The sequence below is a fragment of the Mustela erminea genome, chromosome 5 (assembly GCF_009829155.1).
Source record: "Mustela erminea isolate mMusErm1 chromosome 5, mMusErm1.Pri, whole genome shotgun sequence".
NCBI classification, from domain to species: domain Eukaryota; kingdom Metazoa; phylum Chordata; class Mammalia; order Carnivora; family Mustelidae; genus Mustela; species Mustela erminea.
The window spans coordinates 286631-307799 of record NC_045618.1 but is presented as its reverse complement, the minus strand read 5'-3'; the positions used below and the strand labels follow the sequence as shown (position 1 = coordinate 307799).

At 52.8% G+C, this 21169-nt stretch overlaps 1 protein-coding gene across 4 annotated transcripts; it reads left to right on the top strand.

The window, feature by feature from the left end:
- The first annotated feature begins 1511 nt into the window (after positions 1-1511).
- Positions 1512-19354, top strand: HYKK (hydroxylysine kinase). Of its 4 annotated transcripts, none has more exons than XM_032341848.1 (7): positions 1512-1620; positions 3738-4113; positions 5012-5188; positions 5392-5760; positions 6248-6387; positions 10539-10722; positions 16152-17716. In XM_032341848.1, exons 2-7 carry the CDS (start codon positions 4062-4064, stop codon positions 16235-16237), a joined length of 1008 nt encoding a protein of 335 aa, XP_032197739.1. In that variant the 5' UTR covers positions 1512-1620; positions 3738-4061; the 3' UTR covers positions 16238-17716. The 4 variants fall into 4 exon arrangements, with proteins under 4 accessions (XP_032197739.1, XP_032197738.1, XP_032197740.1 ...); XM_032341849.1 differs by lacking the exon at positions 16152-17716 and adding an exon at positions 17728-17870 and having other exon boundaries at positions 1514-1620; XM_032341846.1 differs by lacking the exons at positions 3738-4113; positions 16152-17716 and adding an exon at positions 17879-19354 and having other exon boundaries at positions 1515-1620.
- Positions 19355-21169: the final 1815 nt, after the last annotated feature.

Sequence of the window (21169 nt, the reverse complement as noted above, 5' to 3'; positions counted from 1 at the left end):
CAGTATTCCCCTGGGCAGCCATGGCTGGGGCCTGTGGCTGGGGCTGCTGCCCCCTGCCTCTGACTCTCCCATGGGGACCCCAGCAGAGGGGCGGCTGTGGATGGGGACGGGGTGCACGGCTGTAGCCCCCTCACCTGTGCCTCCTTGTTTTCCTGCCTCTCCCATCTCCAGCCCCTCTAAGTTTCAGCTTCACGCCAGGGGTAGAGATTACTTAAAAATGAAAGGGCAGGTTACCTAACAGTCTGTGTGAAGAAGGCACTGTGGGCGGAAAGGGGCGCTATGGACCTCCTAACCCTGCCTCTTCATCTCACCATTTCCAGGCTCAGTCTACACCCCCCGCCCCTCAGCGGGAGAAGAGCAGGGAGTAGAGAAACCCACCCACCGAGGAGTGAAGTCAGAAGCCCTCTGGGCTACAGTAAACTGAAGGCCTTAAGAGGCCAGTAGGAGTCAGATTTGGATTGTGGGAAATGGGAATGAAATTTGCTTTTGACACCCTGGAGGGATTTCCAGACAAGAAAACCCCCAGGACCTGAAAATACAGCCCTGCTCCTTGGCGATGAGAGTCCAGCAGAGAACTCCGCTGACCTGACCAGGAGGCCAGGTTGACAGGGGCCTGGGGAACCTCCAGGTGTTGGGGGTAGGGGTGATGTGTGGGGGGAGCTGTGGGGGGGGTTCCTGTACCTGCAGGGGGAGGGGCTGCTGTACCCCGGGGGCGGCGTGTCGTGTACCTGCAGGGGGAGGGGCTGCTGTACCCGCGGGGGGGGGGGCGTGTCGTGTACCTGCAGGGGAGGGGCTGCTGTACCCGCGGGGGGGGGCGTGTCGTGTACCTGCAGGGGGAGGGGCTGCTCTACCTGGGGGGGGTCGTGTACCTGCAGGGGAGGGGCTGCTGTACCCGCGGGGGGGGTGTCGTGTACCTGCAGGGGGACGAAGGGGCCCCGACAGAACCACGGACACCGCGTCGTGGGTCAGCTCCGGCCCACCGGGAAGTCCTGCCTGGCCCCCCGACCCCGGGGACCCCCGCCCGGCGCGCACCCGGAGGTTTCCTGCAGTGGGGGTCTCCCCGGCCGCCCTGGCGCCCCCTGCCCCCGGGTGCTGCTCGGCCCGCGGGCCTGGGAGCGAGGGGCCGCTCGGGGGTGCGGCGGCCAGGCGCGGCGGGGGCGTGTGGGCCCAGCCTCTTCGGGCCTCGCGGGCGAAGGCGGCCCCGGGGACCAGGCTCCAGCGGCAGCGGGACGTGCTGAACCCTGGGGCAGCAGCGGGAGGAGCAGCGGCGGGCACTGCACGCAACTGCAGGGGCCCTTCTGGAGTGGGCGGGGCGGGGTCGCGAAGAGCCAATCAGAAACAAGAAGCCCAATTACGTGGGGATGGCAGATTCTGAGTGGAGGGACCACCGAGGTGGGGGCGGGGCATGGTTGCGGAAAGCCAATCAGGAGCCGATCCCGCCGGCCGGGGCGGGTCGGCCGCGGCCCAGCCTCGCCCCCCAGTACTGTACGCTGATTGGCGGCGCGGGTTAGCGAGGGGCCAATCAGAAGTCGGGGTTCGCGAGCTCTGGCTGGCTGGGGCCGCTGCAGGATCGAGAGCCGCTGGAGAGCCGTGTCGCCTCGGGATCACGGGTCGCTGCGGGTGAGCCGGCCGGGGAGAGCGGGGACCGCCCCGACAGCACTGGGGGTGCACCGGGGGGACTGTGGTGCGACTCTCCCGCAGTGGCCTGGGGACCGGGCGGAGGGGCGGCCGTGGGTGGGGACGCGGTCCCGGGGCTGCAGCCCCCTGACCCATGAGCCCCCACCTCCTTGTTTTCCTGCCTCTGGGGTCGCCAGCCCCTGCCCGGTCCTGGAGCACCCCACTCCCCGCCCCCCACCCCGTGCTCCAGCAGGAGGACCTCCAAAGCCCGCAGCCGCCCACTGTGGGGCCCTGGGCTGGGCACAGGGGTCACCGATGTTCCCTGGGCATGACCCCACTCTGCACCCCGCGAGGTCGGAGCAGGGGAATCGCGGGAGAAGGGCACTGTGCAGGGCGTCCTGAGTCGAGTCTAACCAGACTTTGTCCATCTGGCCGGGAGCGGGGAGAACCCAGAATAACTGACTGCGTTTCCACCAGGGTGTCTCAGCACAGTGCCCGGTTGAAAGTCCAGACCCCCGGGTGTGGGACAAAGTGTGTGGGATTCACGGGCTGCCAGCGGGGTTGGAGAACGTCTGCTCCCTGGATGCTTTCTCAGTCCCTTGGTAAAGCCCTACGGCCTCAAGTGTAGCCCGACCTCCTCTGGGATTTGAATTCTCTTCCTTGTCCCTCTACACACCACAGACATCAGGGCACACACCACTGATGAACGTGTCTCTTTCCCTGTGCTCACTGACTTTGAGGAGCTGATGGTCGGTGCCGTTACTGTCATCGTCTGAGTCCTTGTGTACAAAGAAAGGCAATCTTCAGCTCAGAAAGAAAGAACCGTAGAAGCATAGGAAGTCAGAGCTGCCAGGGACTCTCAGGGTGGACCTGTCCAATCCCTACTTAGCAGAGATGTGACCAATGCGCCCTTTCCGAGGCTCAGCCCTGCTGCTGGGATTAATGACGCTTTGTTTCTTGCAACAGAGCAACTTTCTGCCCTCGGGGTTTTTTTTTTACTGTGGTAAAATACACTGGATCAGCTCAGCTCCTTTTTGTACCAGATCGTCTTTTGACTGCGAGAGCTGCCAACACTGCTCCCCTCTCCTTCAGCCGCGCCAGCCCTGTTGGACAAAGGTCTGGGAACATTTTCTAGGCTGGAAGGGAGACAGGCCTTCCCCACTTGCCTCCTAGGTTCCTTTTCTCTTTAAGGGTTTGTACTTCATATCAAATTCAGAATTACTCTGACATCCTTAACGCTTTAGGAGTTAAAAAACTGTGAATCCAATTCATGTTGGGTTTAAACCTTGCAAGTATTTTGAACTTCAAGTATTCTTACTACTGGCCTTATATCAATTTATACACCTCCAGAAAGAATGTTAAAATTTTCTGTGAAGTCTTAAAGCCCACATACAATGTGATAGGATATGTTGGTTCCCACAAGTTTCAGGTGCAAGGATTATGTTTTGAAACCCCATTCAGGCTTTGTCACAACATCTTAGTGAACAAGCCTGGAAAGCAAATACTCTGGTCAGAAAGCAAACATGGAAAGTGATTGGCAAGAAGGCAGTGACTGTGACAGGTGGTAGAAACTGGCCCGTGGCGGGAGCAGCTGGCTGCAGGCTTCTGAGGGGAGAGAAGTCACTTTGGAAAGAGGATCTATAGGAAGGCAGGGAGGAAGAGAATGCCATTTTAGGCGAGTATTCTTTTTTTTTTTTTTAAAGATTTTATTCATTTGACACAGAGAGAGAGTACAAGCCGGAGGGAGCAGTGGGCAGAAGGAGAAGCAGACTCTCTGCTGAGCAAGGAGCCCGATGTGGGACTTGATCCCAGGACCCCAGGACCATGGCTTGAGCTGTGCACCCAGAAGTCCCTAGGCTAAAATTCTTGTCATCACTTGAGTCATCAGGCATAGACTTGGGACTGTGGTGGGGAGGGTGTCCTATGGGAGAGCCCCAGTGTGCCTCTCTGAATTTTATCCCCGTCTCCTCACTGGAGTGAGGTGAGCTCTGGCTTTCATAGATCCGAAGTTATTAGACGTTCGTGGGCATAGTGTGATCTGGGGAGCTCCGAGAAGGTCCTAAGGCCCCACCCTCAACCCTTGTCCTTGCCAGTCTCTCACAGGGACTTTTTTTTTTAAGGTTAAATTTACAAGGAGTGAGACCCACAGATCTTATCCTTAAGTTTCAAGTTTGGACGGATGTATGTATCCGTGTAAACCAAGCATTGTCGAGATCTAGACATGGCCCTCCAGAGAGCCCTCCAGAAGCGACAGCTGTTCTAGTTTCTGTAGATGAAAGCTCGCTGTTCTTGAGATGATGCTTGTATGACGCCATCCCTTGAACCGCCATCAGGATCATGCCCTGAAACGCAGCCCACCCGCAGATGTTACTCGTTACCTACAGCTTAGTATGAAGGGGGCGTTGGAAGCAAGCTATTTTGGAAAAAGAGGGAAGTGAGGGTGCATGGAACTCAAACATTTGGTTCCTGAAGGCTGTTCAGAAGCCCTTCTCTGTGGTATCTGTGTCACGTAGATGCTTTTGAGGGATGCCAAGTGTGTGCAGTTTTTTTTAAAAAAAGATCTTACTTATTTATTAGACAGAGATCACAAGTAGGCAGAGAGGCAGGCAGAGAGAGAGGGAAGCAGGCTCCCTACTGAGCAGAGGGCCCGATGCGGGACTCCATCCCAGGACCCTGAGATCAGGACCTGAGCCGAAGGCAGAGGCTTAACCCATGAGCCACCCAGGCGCCCCATAGTGTTGTTTTTTTTTTTTTAAGTAAGCTCCATACCCAATGTGGAGCCCAACATGGGGCTGCAACTCACGACTGTGAGACCAAGACATAAACTGAGATCAAGAGTCAGACACGTAACTGATGGAGCCACCCAGGCCCCCCTAGATTTTATTTTTAAGTAATCGCTGTACCCAGCATGGGGATCAAACTTACAACCCTGAGATCAGGAGTCACACGCTCTACGCCCTGAGCCAGCTGGGCAGCCTTGTGGAACTGCCCATCATGTTTACTTCCAGCCCTTATTCTGCTTGGCTGTAGAAAAGTGATTCTTTGCAATGTAAAGGTCAACTGAGTTCAGTGTTAATTCATACACTTCAGGGGTGTGCTTAGTTCAAGGCTCTTTTGTGTTCTCAGTTTGGTACTTACTGCCTTGTGACTTGATGTCCTGAGCAGCTTCTGAGTGTCGGACTGGGAGGGTGTTTGTGACCGTGAGCTGATATGCCTCGTGTCCCGGAGCGCCCTGGGGCATCTGTGCATGTCCTCCAGGGCTCACACCGTGCCTCGCACACCAGCCCATGCTTCTGGACTGGAAGTGTGCATGGTGAGCTGGACGGTGAGGTTATGATTCAGCGGAACTGGTGGGCAACAGAGTAAGATCCCTGGATCTGAACTTATGTTTTAGCCCCAAGCTGTCCCCTCTGTCAAAGGGACAATAGCATGGGTCCGGGGTCTCGGTGTGTCTCGGCAAAGTGCTCCTCCTGTTGTGACCTCAGTCTCTCCGGGAAGACAGCTGCTGGGGGGAGTGGGCCAGGAATGGGACTAGGGCGTGCCAGGGGCTTTCCTCCCTCCTGTCTGCGAGGTGAGTGTGAAAGTCATCTATGATGCAAGGATATTTATTCACCTGCCCAAACATCTCTTTCTTTATCCCGTTTACGAATTTAATTTTTCAGCTTTACGAGTGAAAATTTATAAAATATATAGAATCAGGAGTGAGCAGCATGATGGGTCTGTCTTAAGAAAAATCACTTAAGTAAACGTGTTCATTGTGTGTCCTCTTCCTAGTTGGTCTGTTTTCCCGAGACGTAATGTCACACGGAGACGATCAGCAACCCCAGGCTCTTGCGAAACCGACTTTCAGTGACGCACAAGCCTCTGCATTAGTGGAATCATTATTTGGGTTAAAAGTTTCCAAGATCCGGCCACTTCCCAGCTATGATGACCAGAACTTTCACGTGTGCATTTCAAGTGCCAAAGATGCCGCAGATGAGCCGACAGAGTACGTCCTTAAGATAAGCAACGCCGAGTCCAGCAGGAGCCCGGAGCTGATTGAAGTGCAGAGTCACGTCAGCATGTTCCTGAGAGCCGCTGGCTTCCCGACGGCCTCCGTGCATCCCACTGCGGGAGGCCACCTCAGCTCTCTCGTGTCCGTAGGTAAGAGCCCGCCCGCTTGCCGTCACCGCATCCACGTACGTTACTGCATTTGAGCTCCAAGTAGAAACACTGGGAATGGGTTAATGGCTCCGGGTATAGGCGTGGGGGACATGCAGCCTCCCCAGAGTGGAGATCAGGGGCTCTGATTCACAGGATCTGCTGTAACTCTTCCCCTCAGAAAGGACTTGACGGGGGCACCTGGGGGCTCAGGTCGTGATCCCAGGGTCTTGATCTCGGGGTCACAGGTGACCTGGGGCACCCCGCTTCCCAGTCCTGCACGTCCTCTGAATCCTGGGGCCACCGAACCGTCATGTGTGTGTGGCTGGCTCTGGGACCCTCAGGTCCGTCCACCCGTCCTGTGGACCCCGTGAAGCCTGTGTGTTGCTCCTTTCCTGTGACATCTGTGGTTCTCCTGGTCGTAATGACTGAGCAGGACAGCCCCGGCCATCTCCCTGAGACGTGACGGCATGTGCTTGCGTCCATGCAGATGGCAGCTCTGGAGTCGCAGGCTACCTGCTGAGGCTGCTGTCCTACCTCCCGGGGACGCCTGTGGCCGAGGTCCCCAGCAGCCCCCAGCTGCTGTACGAGGTCGGGAGGCTCGCCGGCAAACTGGATGAGACCCTGCAGGTAGGACGTGGGGCTTTGCTTGCTTCTAGGACCTGCGTATTTGTTGAGTTGTGGTCTGTTTCCGTTAACAAACCCAGGGCCAGACTCCCTTTCTCCTCCCAGTGCCGCCTGTGGGCTGTTAGGAGGGACTAGGGCCGCTGCTGTGGGCACTTCTTGACCGCGAGGCCTCTTTCCGCCAGCCCTGCGCCTCACGGGAGTGTGGGCAGAATTGCCTGCGTTTCCAGGCGGCCCCTACACACTTGGTGCCGCTCCCGGAAGACTGTCCGTATTTGCAGAGTGGGCCCCACACTGTCCGGCCAGCGAGCGAGCTGCCGCGGGAGCCGGAGGCCTGGGCGGACGTGTGTCTGTGGGGTGGTGGAAATGGTACTGTGGACGACGAGTGTGCCCTGCAGCCGCCCACAGCACGTGTGTACGTGCCCCTCAGCCGTGCCCGGCTCCGGGAGAAGACGACGGGCTCGCCCGTCCCAGAGGAATGTGCTGGGGGCGGGAGGGGGGGCGGCACGCACGCTCAGAGGTGGTCTGCGCCGCGTGGTCTGCATGAGGAAAACACCTCCAGGACCCCCTGCTGAGTCCTGCTTATGCCACAGGCCACGCGCCTGTGTGGCCTGGCCGCCCCGCCCCCACCGTGACTATCCTCACTCACCACAGTTGCCTCCCTGTGGTCAGGCTCCTTCTCCGATTTACTCTTTGTGCCGATTCAGAGTTACTTTCTACAACTACAAATCCAACCACGGAGCCTGTCAGCGGCTTCTTGCTGCTTCGATGTGGAGGCCAAGGTCCCCGTGTGAGGCCCTGCATGCCCCGTCCTGCCTGCGTCCCCACAGGGCCTCCGTCCGTCCGTTCGTCCTTCTCCCCATCACTCCTCGTGGATCCCCGACGGGCCACTCTGTCTCATGCAGCTTCGCGTGCGTCTTCGCACGTGCCACTTTCTGAGCCACCGGGACCCTTCCCCGTGCAGCCAGACTCCCTCGGGCGCTGCCCTCTGGGAAATGCCCCCTGGACCCCTCTCTTCCCGAGCTGCGCATAAACGATCCCTCGTTCCTCTTGCGACTTCTGAACTCCGACCTCCTGTCGCTGGCCTTGCCGAGCAGCATCCTGGCCACCTATGCCCCGTAACAGACCATCTCCAAACTGACGCCTTCAGACGTGGATTTATTTCTCATGTGTCTGTGGGTCGGGGTGTGGATGGGGCCACACGTGCAGCCGCACTCAGCAGGGTGCTGGGCCGGGGGCTCTGTGGTTCTCCTCCACGTGGGCTCTCGTCCCCAGGATGGCCCCGCGTCCTCACCACAAGGCAGCTGGTTGCCGAGAGAACAAGATGGGGACAAAATTGGAGACGGATGCTGGTCAGATTATGAGATACACTGTCGTGTAAGACACGAAAGGGTTTAGGAAGCTTGGAGGGCTTTTATTTTTACTTCCTGGGTTTTTTTTTTTTTTTAGTTTAAATTAAGATGTGATGTATTATTGGCTTCAGAGGTAGAGGTCAGGGATTCATCAGTCGCATGTGACAGCCGCACTCGTCACCTCATGTGCCCTCACCTGGAGGGTCTTCAAACGGGCACAGATCGCAACATTGCGGCACTCCATGGACCAGTGCGGTGGACAGGCTGGCAGAGAGCCGGAGTGGGCGGAGCGTGTCTAGGAAGCGAAGGAAGCATCAGAGAGAGGCTGACTGAGGGCCGGAACCCACGGAAGGTTCAAGTTACATGTTGGAGACGAGCCGGCCTGATTTGGTGATTGATTTAATGTTCTGCGATGGGACACGGAGGGGCTGAGGAAGACACGGGCTCTAACATGTGTGCTGGGACCCGGCGCCGCGCACAGGACAGCAGTCTCCCCCGACGTCGGTCACGAGGGAGCCCTGTGCCGCTGGGGAAAGCTCGCCAGCCTCCGCGGACCTCGCACTGTGCCCCCTCATGGCTCCCGGGGTCAGCCCACCCACGGTGTCCTTCCCTGTGGCTGCTGCTTTAGAAGAGTCACGGAGCCTTAGCGGGAGCTCAGTGAGAGAAGGGCCGGGGCACCCCAGCCGGGGGACGGAGGAGGTTCCCATGTCCTCTGTCCCAGAGCCCCTGGGGCTGAGTGGGAGACTTCCTGTGTGCCTTCTGTGCCCATGTGCCGTGCAGGCGTGTCTGGTAGGCCGGGGAGGTGAGGTCTGGCTGGTTTTCCCATCTGACAGCCTGTGCCCCTCCCCTGGGATGTTTGCGTTTAACATAGTCATGCCATGGCCCCTGAACTCTGGCTCGGACGCCCAGGAGCCGGAGCTGCGACGCTTACGCTCGGCGAACCTGTACCAGGCATCCGTTAGGTGTGAGGTCTTAATTCATTCTATTCTTTCCGGTCTTCATTCGTCAAATGACTGCGCGGCTGGTGTTGGCACTCAGATTTTACTGCGAAGGAAACAGATCTGCAATTTTAAGCGGAAGAGCCTGTTGAGACCCTGCTGTGTCTGACCTCGGGGCCAGGTCCTGTCCCGCTCCTCCTGCTGGAGCCGGGGCCCTCTCCCTTGGGGTGCGTGGCCAGCAGCACCCTGTTTTAGGAGCCGGCCCAGAGCCCTCCCCAGGTGGACCATGGCTTCGTCTGTTGTGCTCTTTACAACGAAAAGGAAGAAGAATGCCCAGTAAACTTTCCCGTGGTTCCGAACAGGGTCAGCGTTCTTTCTCTCCTGTACCTTGTCCACTCGTACCTGCAGTCCTGTCCCCCAGGGGCATGGCTTCTAGCAGCGTTGCCATGCCGAACGTTCCTGTGACCGGGAGTGGCTCTTGGCACGTCACGCCATCAGGAGGGTCCGACCGTGTCCCGTGAGGGTAACTGGGCACTGGCGAGCTTGACTCTGCCAGGAGGACACTCTGGGGGGCAGGACCGCCGTCTGGGACTGTGTGGCAGCCGGTCAGGTGGGAGACGGCCCGACGTCATCACTGGAACCAGGGTCGGGGACACGGGGCAGAGACAGCTCAGCTCAGCACCAGGAAGCCCGCAGAGCCGCTTCAAACGCCCGCAGAGCGCCCCCGTGAGAGGTGCTCTGACCGAGGCTACTTAGCAAGTCTGTGGTGGTGACAGTGTAGCCTGGGGGGTCCAAACTCCAGGCCTCGAGAGTGGATGGCAAAATCCACTAAGAGGAATGTTTTTAAAGAAGTAGAATAAAATCCCAAACCCAGCATACGTTCCACGGGCTGGTCCACGTGCTGCTGACGGAGGCCTGTCTCCTGGGCTGCCCTCGACATGTCTGTCTCGCTTGAGACGTCACGCCCAACAGACGGAAGGCCCCTCAGCACCCCCTCAGCCCGCGAGTAGTGACTTCCCTCATTATCCTGGACTCAGTTTCCCCTTCTGTGCAGTGATGGGCAGAGCTGTTTCGAACTCCATATAGAGTGGCCCAAGGCTAAAGGCCCTGGAATTCTAGAATTTTCTATCCTGGGAACATTCATTTATTCGGCAACGGTCGCTGGAGCCGCGTGTTCTGTGAGCCGGGCACCGTGGTAGGTGCGGGAACGTGGAGTGAGCAGACGGACCAACCCGGAGTGCGGCCCTTGCAGGAGCTTCCGTTCCCATGAGGCTGGAGAGTAAGGCCAGAGGGTGAGCTCCGGAGAGCGGTAGCTGCACGTGCTGTGGGCTCGCGGGGAAGACATCAGCGCGGGAGGGGCAGGCAGGACCGGAGGGGGCTGACGTTTCAGTGTAGTGGCCGGGGGGCCTCCCACAGAAGGAGCTGGTGGACGTTCACGGCCTGGCTGTGTGTCCGGGGGAGCAGCGAAAGCAGAGGCCGTGAGGTGGGGGTGTGCGGGTGCGGTCCTGCCCCCCGGGAGGCCACTGTGGCTGCAGGATTGTCGGTGAACATAATAGAAGGTGAGGACAGACAGGTCACGGCGGGGGGCAGGCCGTCGGGGTCAGCAGAGTTCTTTCTCCTGGCCTCCAGCTCCCGCCGGGGGCTCCAGGAAGTCCCCCTCAGCTGCGGGTGAGATAAGGACGTGCCCTCAGAACGATGACTCCTGGTCAGGTGTGCCCGTGTGGGGGGTTAACGGAGCGTGTCGGTGAGCCCGGGGGCGCCGCGGGCCCCTTGGACCGAGCCTGGGAGGGCGGTCTGTCGCCCACCAGCCCTCCCTCGTGGCCGCTCTACCTGTCCAGACTCTCAGTGTTCCTTGTCTTCCGTTTAGAAATTCCGTCACCCGAAGGTAAGTCATCTTCGGCGGGAGAACTTCATTTGGAATCTGAAAAACGTCCCCCTTCTGGAGAAGTACCTGGACGCCTTGGGCCAGAGCCGAAAGCGGGAGATTGTCGTACAGGTCATCCAGCTGTTCAAGGACGAGATCCTGCCCAAACTATGTCACTTCCGAGAGTGTGAGTACCCCCGATCGGGGAAGTGTTTTCCTTGCTGTTTACACTGGCATGTTGAGAGCCTCAGAAGAGCGTGGGCATACGACTCACTTTCACCAAGTCTCAGAATGTGGCCGAGTGTGCTCCTGGTGCTTTAAAGAACAGTACTTCTACCTCCCTTAAAATTGCCACATTTGAGATCCTCTCCAGACCTTACGGGATCACACCTTCCCCTCCCTACTGAATTCGCACTCACGACATACAGGTTCATAAATGAGGGGCTGTGACATTCTGCATGTTTTCCACTGTTAGATGCTATCAGATGGTCTTCAAGTTCTGCCACCTGCTTTTCTCCGTCTGACTGATAATTTCCTATGGGTAGTTCTAGCGCATTTCACCCATTGTTGTGCTGAGTAGTGTCCCTTACTACTCAGGTATGCACCACCCTTTATTTCAATGTACCGTGCTATTTTGAGTCTCTTCTCTTGTCGATGGAATTTTAGGTTGGTTTTTGTTGTTGCTCTGTCGTGGGGTTCCGGTGAGCATGCTAGTGTGTACCTCCTTATGGATGTGGGCGACAGTTTCTCCAGGTGGAAGCAGCCTTTGACGGGGCATGAAGCACGGGTCGGAGGACCAGGCAGGAAGGGGCACTTGCAGCAAGCCTGATGAAGGCAGCAGCCTCCCTCCTGCCTCTGCTTTCAGTAGGGCCCAGCTCTGGCTGCCGTCACAAGATATGGAGACGAGGTGGGGGGCTTCCTACAGTTCTGGAGGCTGGAAATGTGAGGTCCAGGTACCAGCACGCTCCGTTTCTTTCCCAGGCCCAGCCACCTTCTCTCCGCGTCCTCACGTGGTGGACAGAGAGCGCTGCGCTCTCCCTCGGTGTCTCTTCTTAGAAGGGCACTAATCCCTCCATGAGGGCCCCACCCTCATGGTGCATCTAAACCCCATTACCTCCCAAAGACCCCCAGCTCCAAACACCACCACGCTGGTCGGTGGGCTTCAACGTGTCGGCTGTTGGGGGGCCGTCACAACTCCATCCGCAGCGTTTACTTTGTGTAAACATAGCGCAAGGCCGTAGCATAAAAACAGAGTTGACTTCCCCCATCAGACCGGCACCCTCCGCTCAGCTTCACGTCGTGAAAATGGTATCCGCCATCCATTCACTCGCTGATCTCGCCGAAAACCTGGGAGTTGGCAGCCTTGACTTTGTTCTTTGTCACACGCTTCACACGCGCTCGGATTCTCCTGGTTCCAGTTTCACTTTCCCAGCTTTACTGCTCTGCCGGTCCTCACTACCCTCAGTTCTTGTCTGTGTTACCGGGTGCGCGGCCCCACACGCACTGAGGTAGGACTGCTGGGCCATAGGACAGGTCTACGTGCCGCGTGACGAGACGCACACAGCTTTCCGGGGTGCCTGTGCGCTGCTCTTAGCAGAGGCTGCGCGTGTCCACTGCTCCCCACCCATGGTGTCCTCACAGTCTGACCCTCGCCAGTCCCGTAGGAAACAGCGATTCCTTCGGTTTTGCTCTGCAGTTCCCCATGTATTGGCCATTTGGATAAACTCTTTCGTGAAGTGCCTCGTCAAGTCTTTAGTCAGTTTTTCAACTGGGATTTCCTTCTCATTGATTTTAGAGGTTCCAGATAGTTCCTGGATACAGTTCCTTTGTTGGTTATATGTGTTGCAAATATTTTGTTCCATTCTGCCTTTTCGCTTTCTCTATGATGTGTTCTGATCAACGGTCCTGAATTTCTTGGTTTCAGGTATATCCGTCTTCTGCTCCTTGGTTAGTGTTTTGTGCCTTGGGCAGACATTTTTCCTACCTTGTGGTCCCGAAGATATTCTCCTGCATTATCTTAATAAAGCGTTACAGTTTTTCCCCTTCATTATATAAACTGTCTGAAATTTCTATATAAACTGTCTATAAACTGTCTGAAATTTACATATGGTGTAAATTTTTCTTGTGGTTGGTAACTTTTTCACCAGCATTTATTAAAAAGCCATCTTTACTCGCTTGGCTTCACAGTACCACCTCTGCTATAAACCAAATGCCTGGGGGCACTCTGTGCCTGTTCCCTTTGCCCGTCTCTGCTCCAGCACCGCACTGTGTGTCAGCTCGGCAGGGTTATGCTGCAGTGACAAGTGGCCTGTAGGGTACTGGGTACTGTGCACTGTGGTAGCAGAGCTACTTCTGACTCCAGCAGCCTGTCCAGCGTGGACTGTCTTGGGTTTGCTCTGCGGACTCTCACGCTGGGACCGAGATGCGTGGGACGGAGTGCTGCTGTAGCTGGGGAAGGGGAAGCTGGACACGGTACGTGTCTCTTGCATCTCTGCCCTGAAGTGATGTCACTTCTGTTCAGTTCAAAGGGCCAGAAAGTCACCTGGCCATACACAACTTCTTGAGGAGCAGAGAAGTGCAACCCAGCATGTGCCTGGAGGGAACGTAGCTGGAATATTTGTGGGTGTTTCTAAAGATTACCACACTATCTTAATTTTTTTAACTTTTAAGGTCTTGTAGCAGGTAGAACATGGCCATCTTCTGTGGCCAAGAACACCTTCTTCTTCTCTCATAAGAGGGTCTTGGCTATTTGGGGTTCTTTTTACTTTAAGTACGTATCAATTTTGGAATCAGCGTGTCATATTTTTACAAATTTTTGTTAAGATTTTAGTTAGGTTTGGATGGAATCTCCATATAAATTTGGAGGAAATAGGTAGGATAGCTTTTTTGCACTTGTTTATGTTACACTTTGAAGAGCAAGGAATCTAATCATGGACATGGGCCCGTCTCTGCACTTACAGAGATCTGTAGAAGATGGTTCTTAGTACCCTTCTGGTGTGGATTTCTCCTGTAGCTGCACTGTGGGTGGGGAGCACGGGTCCCGTCGGCGCTGCCTGGGAGAGCTTCTTCACTGGTGGAAGTGCTCTGTGTCCGCGTGGTCCGTCGCAGTAGCTTCTAGCCGCCACGGAGCAGCTGCAGTGGGGCTGGTACCACTAAGGAGCCAGAGCCTCGTTTTATTTAATCTGAACGACTGTGAATGACGTCACATGGCCGACGACTACCGTGTGGGACAGAGCAGCTTTACGTGACTTCAGGACTCCCAAATCTGTTAAGATTTACTCAATGAAGCCGCATTTGGTAAATTTAAAAAATAGTCCGTGTGTGCTGAAAAAGAAAGTGTGTTCTGTGGTTGTTGGGTGCAGTTATGTATATGTTAGTTGGTCAAGTTCGTCGCCCTGTTGTCTAAATTCTCTATTTACGGATATTTTTGTCTGTGTGTTCTAACAATTATTGACAAGTGTATTTTAAGTCTCTCGCTGTGATTGTGGATTTCCTGTACTTTTTGTGTATCTCTGTCAAAGTGTGCTTTGTGTATTTTCAGGCAACGTGCACATAAAATTAGGATTGTTACCTTACTAGCGAACTGAAGCTTTCGTCGATACAGTTTCTCTCTTTACTCTGCCTCAGTGTCCGCTCCCTGGGAAACCGTACAGTTGTGCGATCCTGTCCTGTACTCTCGCCTCTGTCTGTTCCAGTTCTTTCTTTTCTTCTACTCCTCTTCTTTTGACGTCATCGTTTTGGAGGTCATTCTTTTCGTGACTGTATTTCTTTCTGTCCAGAAGTTTGGGAGCTGTATGCTGTCATATATGACCCTGACTCATCAAAGTGTCGTGTGATCCCAGACAACATAGGGACCTAAAGATACCTTGAGTGTATTTATGTCTGTCCTGGCTTATAAGCCACTGATTTGGTAAGCGTGGTGAACATACTTGGGGCCTCCAGAAGACAACGCTACTGTTGTTTCATAGTCAGGTTTGTTTACATTTACTTGTGTGTTGGTTTCCTCTCCTCCAGCCTCAAGCTTCCTGCCTGGCCTCATTTTGTTCCCACCTAGAACACATCCCCTAGCATGTTCTCCAGTCTGGTTCTCTAACGGTGAACTCTCTGATGTCACCTGTCTGAAAATGCGTTTGTTTTCTCTTCATCCTTGAAGGGTATTTTCACAGCCTATAGGACTCTAGGTTTTGGGGTTTTGGGATTTTTTTTTTTTTTTTTTAAATTCTATTTATTTATTTTACAGAGAGAGATCACAAATAGACAGGCAGGCAGAGAGAGAGAGGGAATCAGACTCCCTGCTGAGCAGAGAGCCCGATGTGGGACTCGATCCCAGGACCCTGAGACCATGACCCGAGCCGAAGGCAGCGGCTTAACCCACTGAGCCACCCAGGCACCCGGGGTTTTGGGATTTTAGGTTCCACTCTCTCCTAGCTTCTCCATTCCTGCTGAGAGGTCAACTGTTGGTCTGCAGCCTTTGAAGACCACCTGCCTTTTTCCCTTTGGGGTTCTTGTAGGATGGTCTCTTTTTCTTAAATGATTTTTTTCTTAATATGCTTGGGTTTCTCAAACCTGTATATGGATATTGTCTTTCATCAGTTGTGGGAGCTTCTTGCCCAGCCCCATTCTCTTTCCTCCTTTTGGGCTCCTGTTAAGTTCATGTTCACTCTACTCACTGAGTATCTTCTGTGTCCCTTCTCGTGTGTGTGTGTGTGTGTGTGTGTGTGTGTGTGTGTGTGTTTCGTATTTTTCTATGCCTATACTGCATTTTAGATATTTCTCTACCATGTCCTCTAGTTTATCGATTCTTTCTTAAGTTATGTCTAGTCTGTTATAACCACCCACTGCATTCTTCTCTCATTATGTTTTCCAGTTTTAGAAGTTCTTTTTTTTTTTTTTAAGATTTTTATTTCTTTATTTGACAGACAGAGATCACAAATAGGCAGAGAGAGAGGGGTGGGGGGAAGCAGGCTCCCTGCTGAGCAGAGAGCCCGATGTGGGGCAGGATCCCAGGACCCTGAGATCATGACCTGAGCTGAAGGCAGAGGCTTTAACCCACTGAGCCACTCAGGCACCCCTAGAAGTTCTTTTTTAATTAAAAAGTGTTTTACATTATTTTTTGTTCCCATATAGTTACCATACAGTGTCACATTAGTTCAGCTGTACGATACAGTGATGCACCATTTCCACGTATGACTCAGCGCTCATCACCGTAAGCGCACTTGTCAGCCCCTATCACCTGCCTCCTAGAAGTTCTTCCGGTTATTTTTCTAGAGTCACTACCTCGTGTCCAGAGAACATACTGTATATCAGCACGCAAGGAAATCAGGCACGATGAGCAAGAGCCAAAAGAAGCTCATTTGAGGGGCCTCCGGCCAGCTGAGTCCATAGAACACATGACTCTTGATCTCAGGGTGGTGAGTTCAAGCCCCATGTTGGGTGTAGAGAGGACTTAAAAAACAAAAAATCTTAAAAAGAGAAACTAACTCAAAACTGAACCGAAGACTCTGGTAACCAGAATGACTGCTCTGTCCTCCTGCCTCTCTGGACCCGGCCATGTGAGCAGTGGGTTGAGAGCAGACTTGCCATCCTTTTGTGAGTTCGGATGGTTTTCCCTTTCACGTCATGTCACGTCACGGCCTTTCATGTCCTGTGGTGAGCCTTCTCCCGCACCCAGCAGGCAGCACGTCCAGTTCCTGTTCCCCTAAGGGGTAAAGCACATTGCCGACCTGGAACACCGTCCACAGACCCGAGGCTGCGTTCCTGCTCACTGCATTTCTGTTCTGTGTTTTAGTATATATGTCGATCTTGTTCTTGAGGTTGGCTCTATCTTTATTTTCTCATCTTATTTTCGTCATTACTATGTATATTATACACAGGAGGCTTATCAGAGAACGAACTCACTCTGCCATCTTGATCAGAATGCCTTCTCTTTCTTTAATTCTCAAATTCAACAACTTTTGTCATTTTCCCCCCAGGCATTGAATAGCTCTGTCATTTTTTGATAGGCCAGTGGACAAGGGATAGAAGCAATAAAATGCTTGCGTTAAGTACAGATTGCATGCTTGAAGAAATGTAACTCAGTGGTTCTAAAATCCCATTTGATTGCATAAGATGTACCATCCCTTCACCTCTGAGGAGGAGGAAATCTTGCCAATGAGACTGTGACATGGCGTCCATTGTATCATGTGTCCCAGTTTCACAAATGTGTAGTTTGGAATCTGTGGTTTACAAAAATGTTCATTGTTTCTGCATGTCACCCACTGGGCTAAATTACTTAAGCACGAGTTACGCGATCCCAAGTCACCTAGAAGAAATCGGCATCGTACTCAGGAGTGGATGTTACTTTCTATCACTCACTTACCGGAAAGTACGTGACTCACCGCTTCATGCTCCTGGACGTCCCTGTGTCTCCCTAATCCTTAGCCAGGGTTTTAAATCAGAATTTCTCAGACTGTTCCTGAGGGAAGACAAGTGTGGTTTTTCCCCAGCGCCTGCTGCGTGGTCCTGCCATTCGTGACTGGGTCACACCCTGCACCGCACACGACTGACTGTGGGAGTCCGGTAACACCAAGCTGGTCTGTATTCTTAATGACATGCATGATCACACTCTTAGATGACAAATTGCTATAAACACTCTCAGTCTTTTTTAAACATGCTCAATGTCTGTTTTTATCTCATACACACTAGTGAGAGTTTGTGGACCATCAGTGACCACAGACCCCCACTTCGACTGGTACTGACTTGAGATATCTGTGTCTAATCTAGTAATCAAAAGACTGAGACAGCTCACAATTATTTGTCATCAGACTTCTTTTTTTTTTTTTTAGAAATCCTAGGTTAAAATAAAGACACATCTGGCCCATTCTAGGACTCTTGGATTTTTCTTATTATTATTTTTCCTTTTTAAAAAATTTATTTTTTAAGCCCTCTCTACGTCCAACACAGGGCTTGAATTCACAACCCCAAAATCAAGAGTTGTACACTCCACTGACGAGTCAGCCAGTCTCCGTTAGGACCCTTTGTTTCGTACGATAATGTGAACATACGTATATTCCTTTTGAACACTCTCCATTCATTCTGCCAGCAGTCAGAACCAGGTGTTTGCAGTGGCCAGCCTGCATCCTCTAGCCTCGTACTGATCAGAAGTAAAGCAAATACAACCACTAAAATTAACTGCTTTTTTTTTCCCTTTCAGAGAAAATTCTTTTATTTCAGGCAAAATAGGGTTTGACTCTCCCTCTGGACTGCTTGTCACAGCTGAGTGGTGATGCCCCAGAAACAGGAAACGGGCAGAGAAGGAGCTGGGAATTTCATGTTTGCCCGTGGCTTGATTTTTCTCCTTGTAGGTGTCAATCATGGAGATCTTAATGACCATAATATTTTAGTGGAGCCCAGCAAGTCAGCCTTTGGTGATGCCGTGTACCACGTGTCTGGCATTCTGGACTTCGGTGACATGAGCTATGGCTACTACGTGTTCGAAGTGGCCATCACCATCATGTACATGATGATTGAGAGCGAGAGTCCGCTGCACGTGGGAGGTCACGTCCTTGCAGGCTTTGAGAGCGTCATCCCGCTGACACCCGTGGAGAGGAGTGCCTTGTTTCTGCTCGTGTGCGGGCGCTTTTGCCAGTCCCTGGTCATCGCGGCGCACTCTTGCCAGCTACACCCAGAGAACAAGGACTATCTCATGATCACTGCGAAAACCGGCTGGAAGCGCTTGCAAGAGATGCTTGACATGGGCCGGAAGGCTGTGGAGGAAATCTGGTTTGAAACTGCCAGGTCCTATGACTCGGGGGTCTCCATGTGACTCAGGGAACCTTCACGTGAGCTCCGATCGTGGAAAACCCAAGGGGACCAAATCAAATTCCATGAAGGTTTTTCCTGCTCGGTGAGAAATGAACTCACGGAACAGACTAGCCTGTGGAACCACAAAGGCCTTCAAGCGATCTCAGGACCACTATTTACATTGTATGCAAGTGCCCATGAGCAGGTGCGTCCCTCTGGGGTCCAGCTTGCCTCGTGGGTAGAACATGCAGAAGGGTGGTTTTGACTCAGATCATCTCTCAAGGACTATCCAGCCCTGAGCTCAGTGACTGTGCTGAACGTTAAAAGGAACACACGTGTATGGATAGATTCACGTATTTTAAATAATTGGGTGTAACACAGGGACCTGGTTAACATAGCCCCAGTTCTGTGAAGCCTCCTCCCGTCCTCCCGCTTTGCTGAAACCCCGCCGTGCTCTGTCTTCGTTGTGGCACGTCACTTGGTATCGTGGATTATGGCTATCACGTGGGAGCTCTTGGAGGGCAGAGACTACGTCAAACTATTTTTTTCTCTTGTCCCTTTTTTAATACAGCGCTTTCCTCATGGTTTCAAAAGATGTTTGCAAAATGAACATATGCTATGAGAAAGGTGTGAGAAGGCACAGACTAAGAGGCAGCAGTGTTCATAAGAAGAAGGGTTCACGTGCTTGAGAGGGCAGCAGTTGAAACTGGGCCTGCCCAGAAGCCAAGGGAGACCTCCGGGCAAGGCCGCCGACTCCTGAGTGAGGGCCCGAACATCACTTCGTTTTCAGCTTGAGACTAAGAGGGTCTCTCAGCAGATACTGCAAAATTGCTCTCCTTTGTGGTCCTTTTCATATGAACATGTGATGTCTGCAAACCGCAGCTCCTGCACACTGACGTGCATGATACCACGGTCTTCTTCGCTGATTTCTCTTCACGTCTTCCTTCGTGCAATTCAGTAAATGGCTTTTCTTATTCTTGTGGGTTTGTCCGTTCTCCAGGAGATCTCAAGTCTCCAGGCTTGGCCATTCAGGCTTGTCTTTTTCCGTGTATGTGAACAGCCATCGCTTCTCCGTCTGTGGAGTGGACTCATGAGACGAAATTCAGGTGTGGTTGGTAGGGATTTATGATGAATAACAAAGACACTCCTCTTACTCTACCATTCAGGGGATTACGAGGGTTTTAGAGCAGAAGGAAACCCAAACCTGTACTTATTATATCACAGTATTTTACATGCATTGTCTCATTTAATCTCCACAACAAACCCACGAGGGAAGTAGTGCTGTGATTAATCCCCATTTTCTGACAGAAGAATTTGCTTACAGAGCCAGGGTCCCAGTCCTCCCTTCTCTCACCCTCCGTGCATGCACATGTGAACACATCTGTGTTAGAATCAAACGAGATCACTCACATGAAAACACTTATGCTTCTGAAATTTAAGGCATTGTATATATTTTTAATAAAGATTTCATCATTATTTTTTATTTTTTTTTTTTTTTTTTTTTTTTTTTTTTAAATATTTTATTTATTTATTTGAGAGAGAGACAGTGAGAGAGAACATGAGCAAGGAGAAGGTCAGAGAGAGAAGCAGACTCCCCGTGGAGCTGGGAGCCCGATGCGGGACTCGATCCCAGGACTCTGGGATCATGACCTGAGCCGAAGGCAGTCGTCCAACCAACTGAGCCACCCAGGCGTCCCTCATCATTATTTTTTAAAAGTAACCTCTACCCCCAACTTGTGGCTTGAGCTCTCAACCCCAACATCAAACCGACTGAGCCAGCCACGCGCCCCCATTGTTTTAATTTTTAATCTAGCTTGACCATTCCAGAAATTGGGGACCAGAAAAAGGAACGGAATTGTGGATTTCACTCCCAGACCACTGTTCATTCTCTTGAACCACGAAACTCTACCGATCTCCTTCTTAATTGCTCCTGCAAACATGGGTTCTCCTTCACCAAGTTCCTAATGCAGATGTTGCTGGCCATGATCTTGATGTTTAAGTACGTACGGGCTTGCGTTGATAGTGTACTACTTGGTGTCCGTCCTTGCTTATCTCCAGTCAGTTCCCTGTAGTTTTAAACTCTGGTGGCATAGGGCTGCCTGGCCGGCTCAGTCGGTGGAGCCTGTGACTCTTGATCTCGGGGTCATGAGTTTGAGCCCCACAGTGGATGTAGAAATTTTTAAAAAAATAGATAAACTTTTAAAAAAAAAAAAAGCCATGTCTTTGATGGCATAAATCAAATATTCATTTTCTGTTGTTAGCTCCATGCCAGGCCCCTGGCACTCCCTTAATAAACTGCTGGAATAAATGCATTTCCACAAGAGCCAATGCCTGGCCCTTTCATCCACGGAGGGGAAAACCCAGTTCTAGATTTGGGGATCGATACCAAATGCACAGCCAAGACTCTGCTCTTGCTTTTTCTGTCCAGGCTCTTGTCCCCTCCAGGCTACAGAAGCACCTTACTTTCTGGTATTCTTATCCTTAAGCTCTCCAACCTAGCTCCATCCTTTTAGAGACAGATTAAAAACTCCATCTGCATATTGCTGTGTGACAATTTAACCAAAAACTTAGTGGCTTGAGTCTCAGTCATTAGCATCTCATGGATTCTGCAGATAGAAACTCAGGCATCAGGGCAGCTGGTCTCTGCTCCCCAAACGCTTGGGCCTCTGTGATCTTGGGATTGGGGGAAATTCAGTGACTGAGGATATCAGCAGTAAACTTCACTCACGTATCTGGCAGGGGATGCTGGGACCTCGTCTAGGCTGGCGGCAGAACATCTCTCCACGTTCTAAGAACAAGCATCCCAAGAGGACAAGACAGCACTCTATCATGTTTTATGACCGACCGCTGGA

Excerpts from the sequence above, each read along its gene's own strand:
- HYKK (XM_032341846.1), top strand. The coding sequence starts at position 5,047 with ATGGGTCCGGGGTCTCGGTGTGTCTCGGCAAAGTGCTCCTCCTGTTGT. Across the intron at positions 5,189-5,391 it reads TCCTCCCTCCTGTCTGCGAG|TTGGTCTGTTTTCCCGAGAC; the intron begins GTGAGTGTGAAA and ends TCCTCTTCCTAG. Across the intron at positions 6,388-10,538 it reads AACTGGATGAGACCCTGCAG|AAATTCCGTCACCCGAAGGT; the intron begins GTAGGACGTGGG and ends TCTTCCGTTTAG.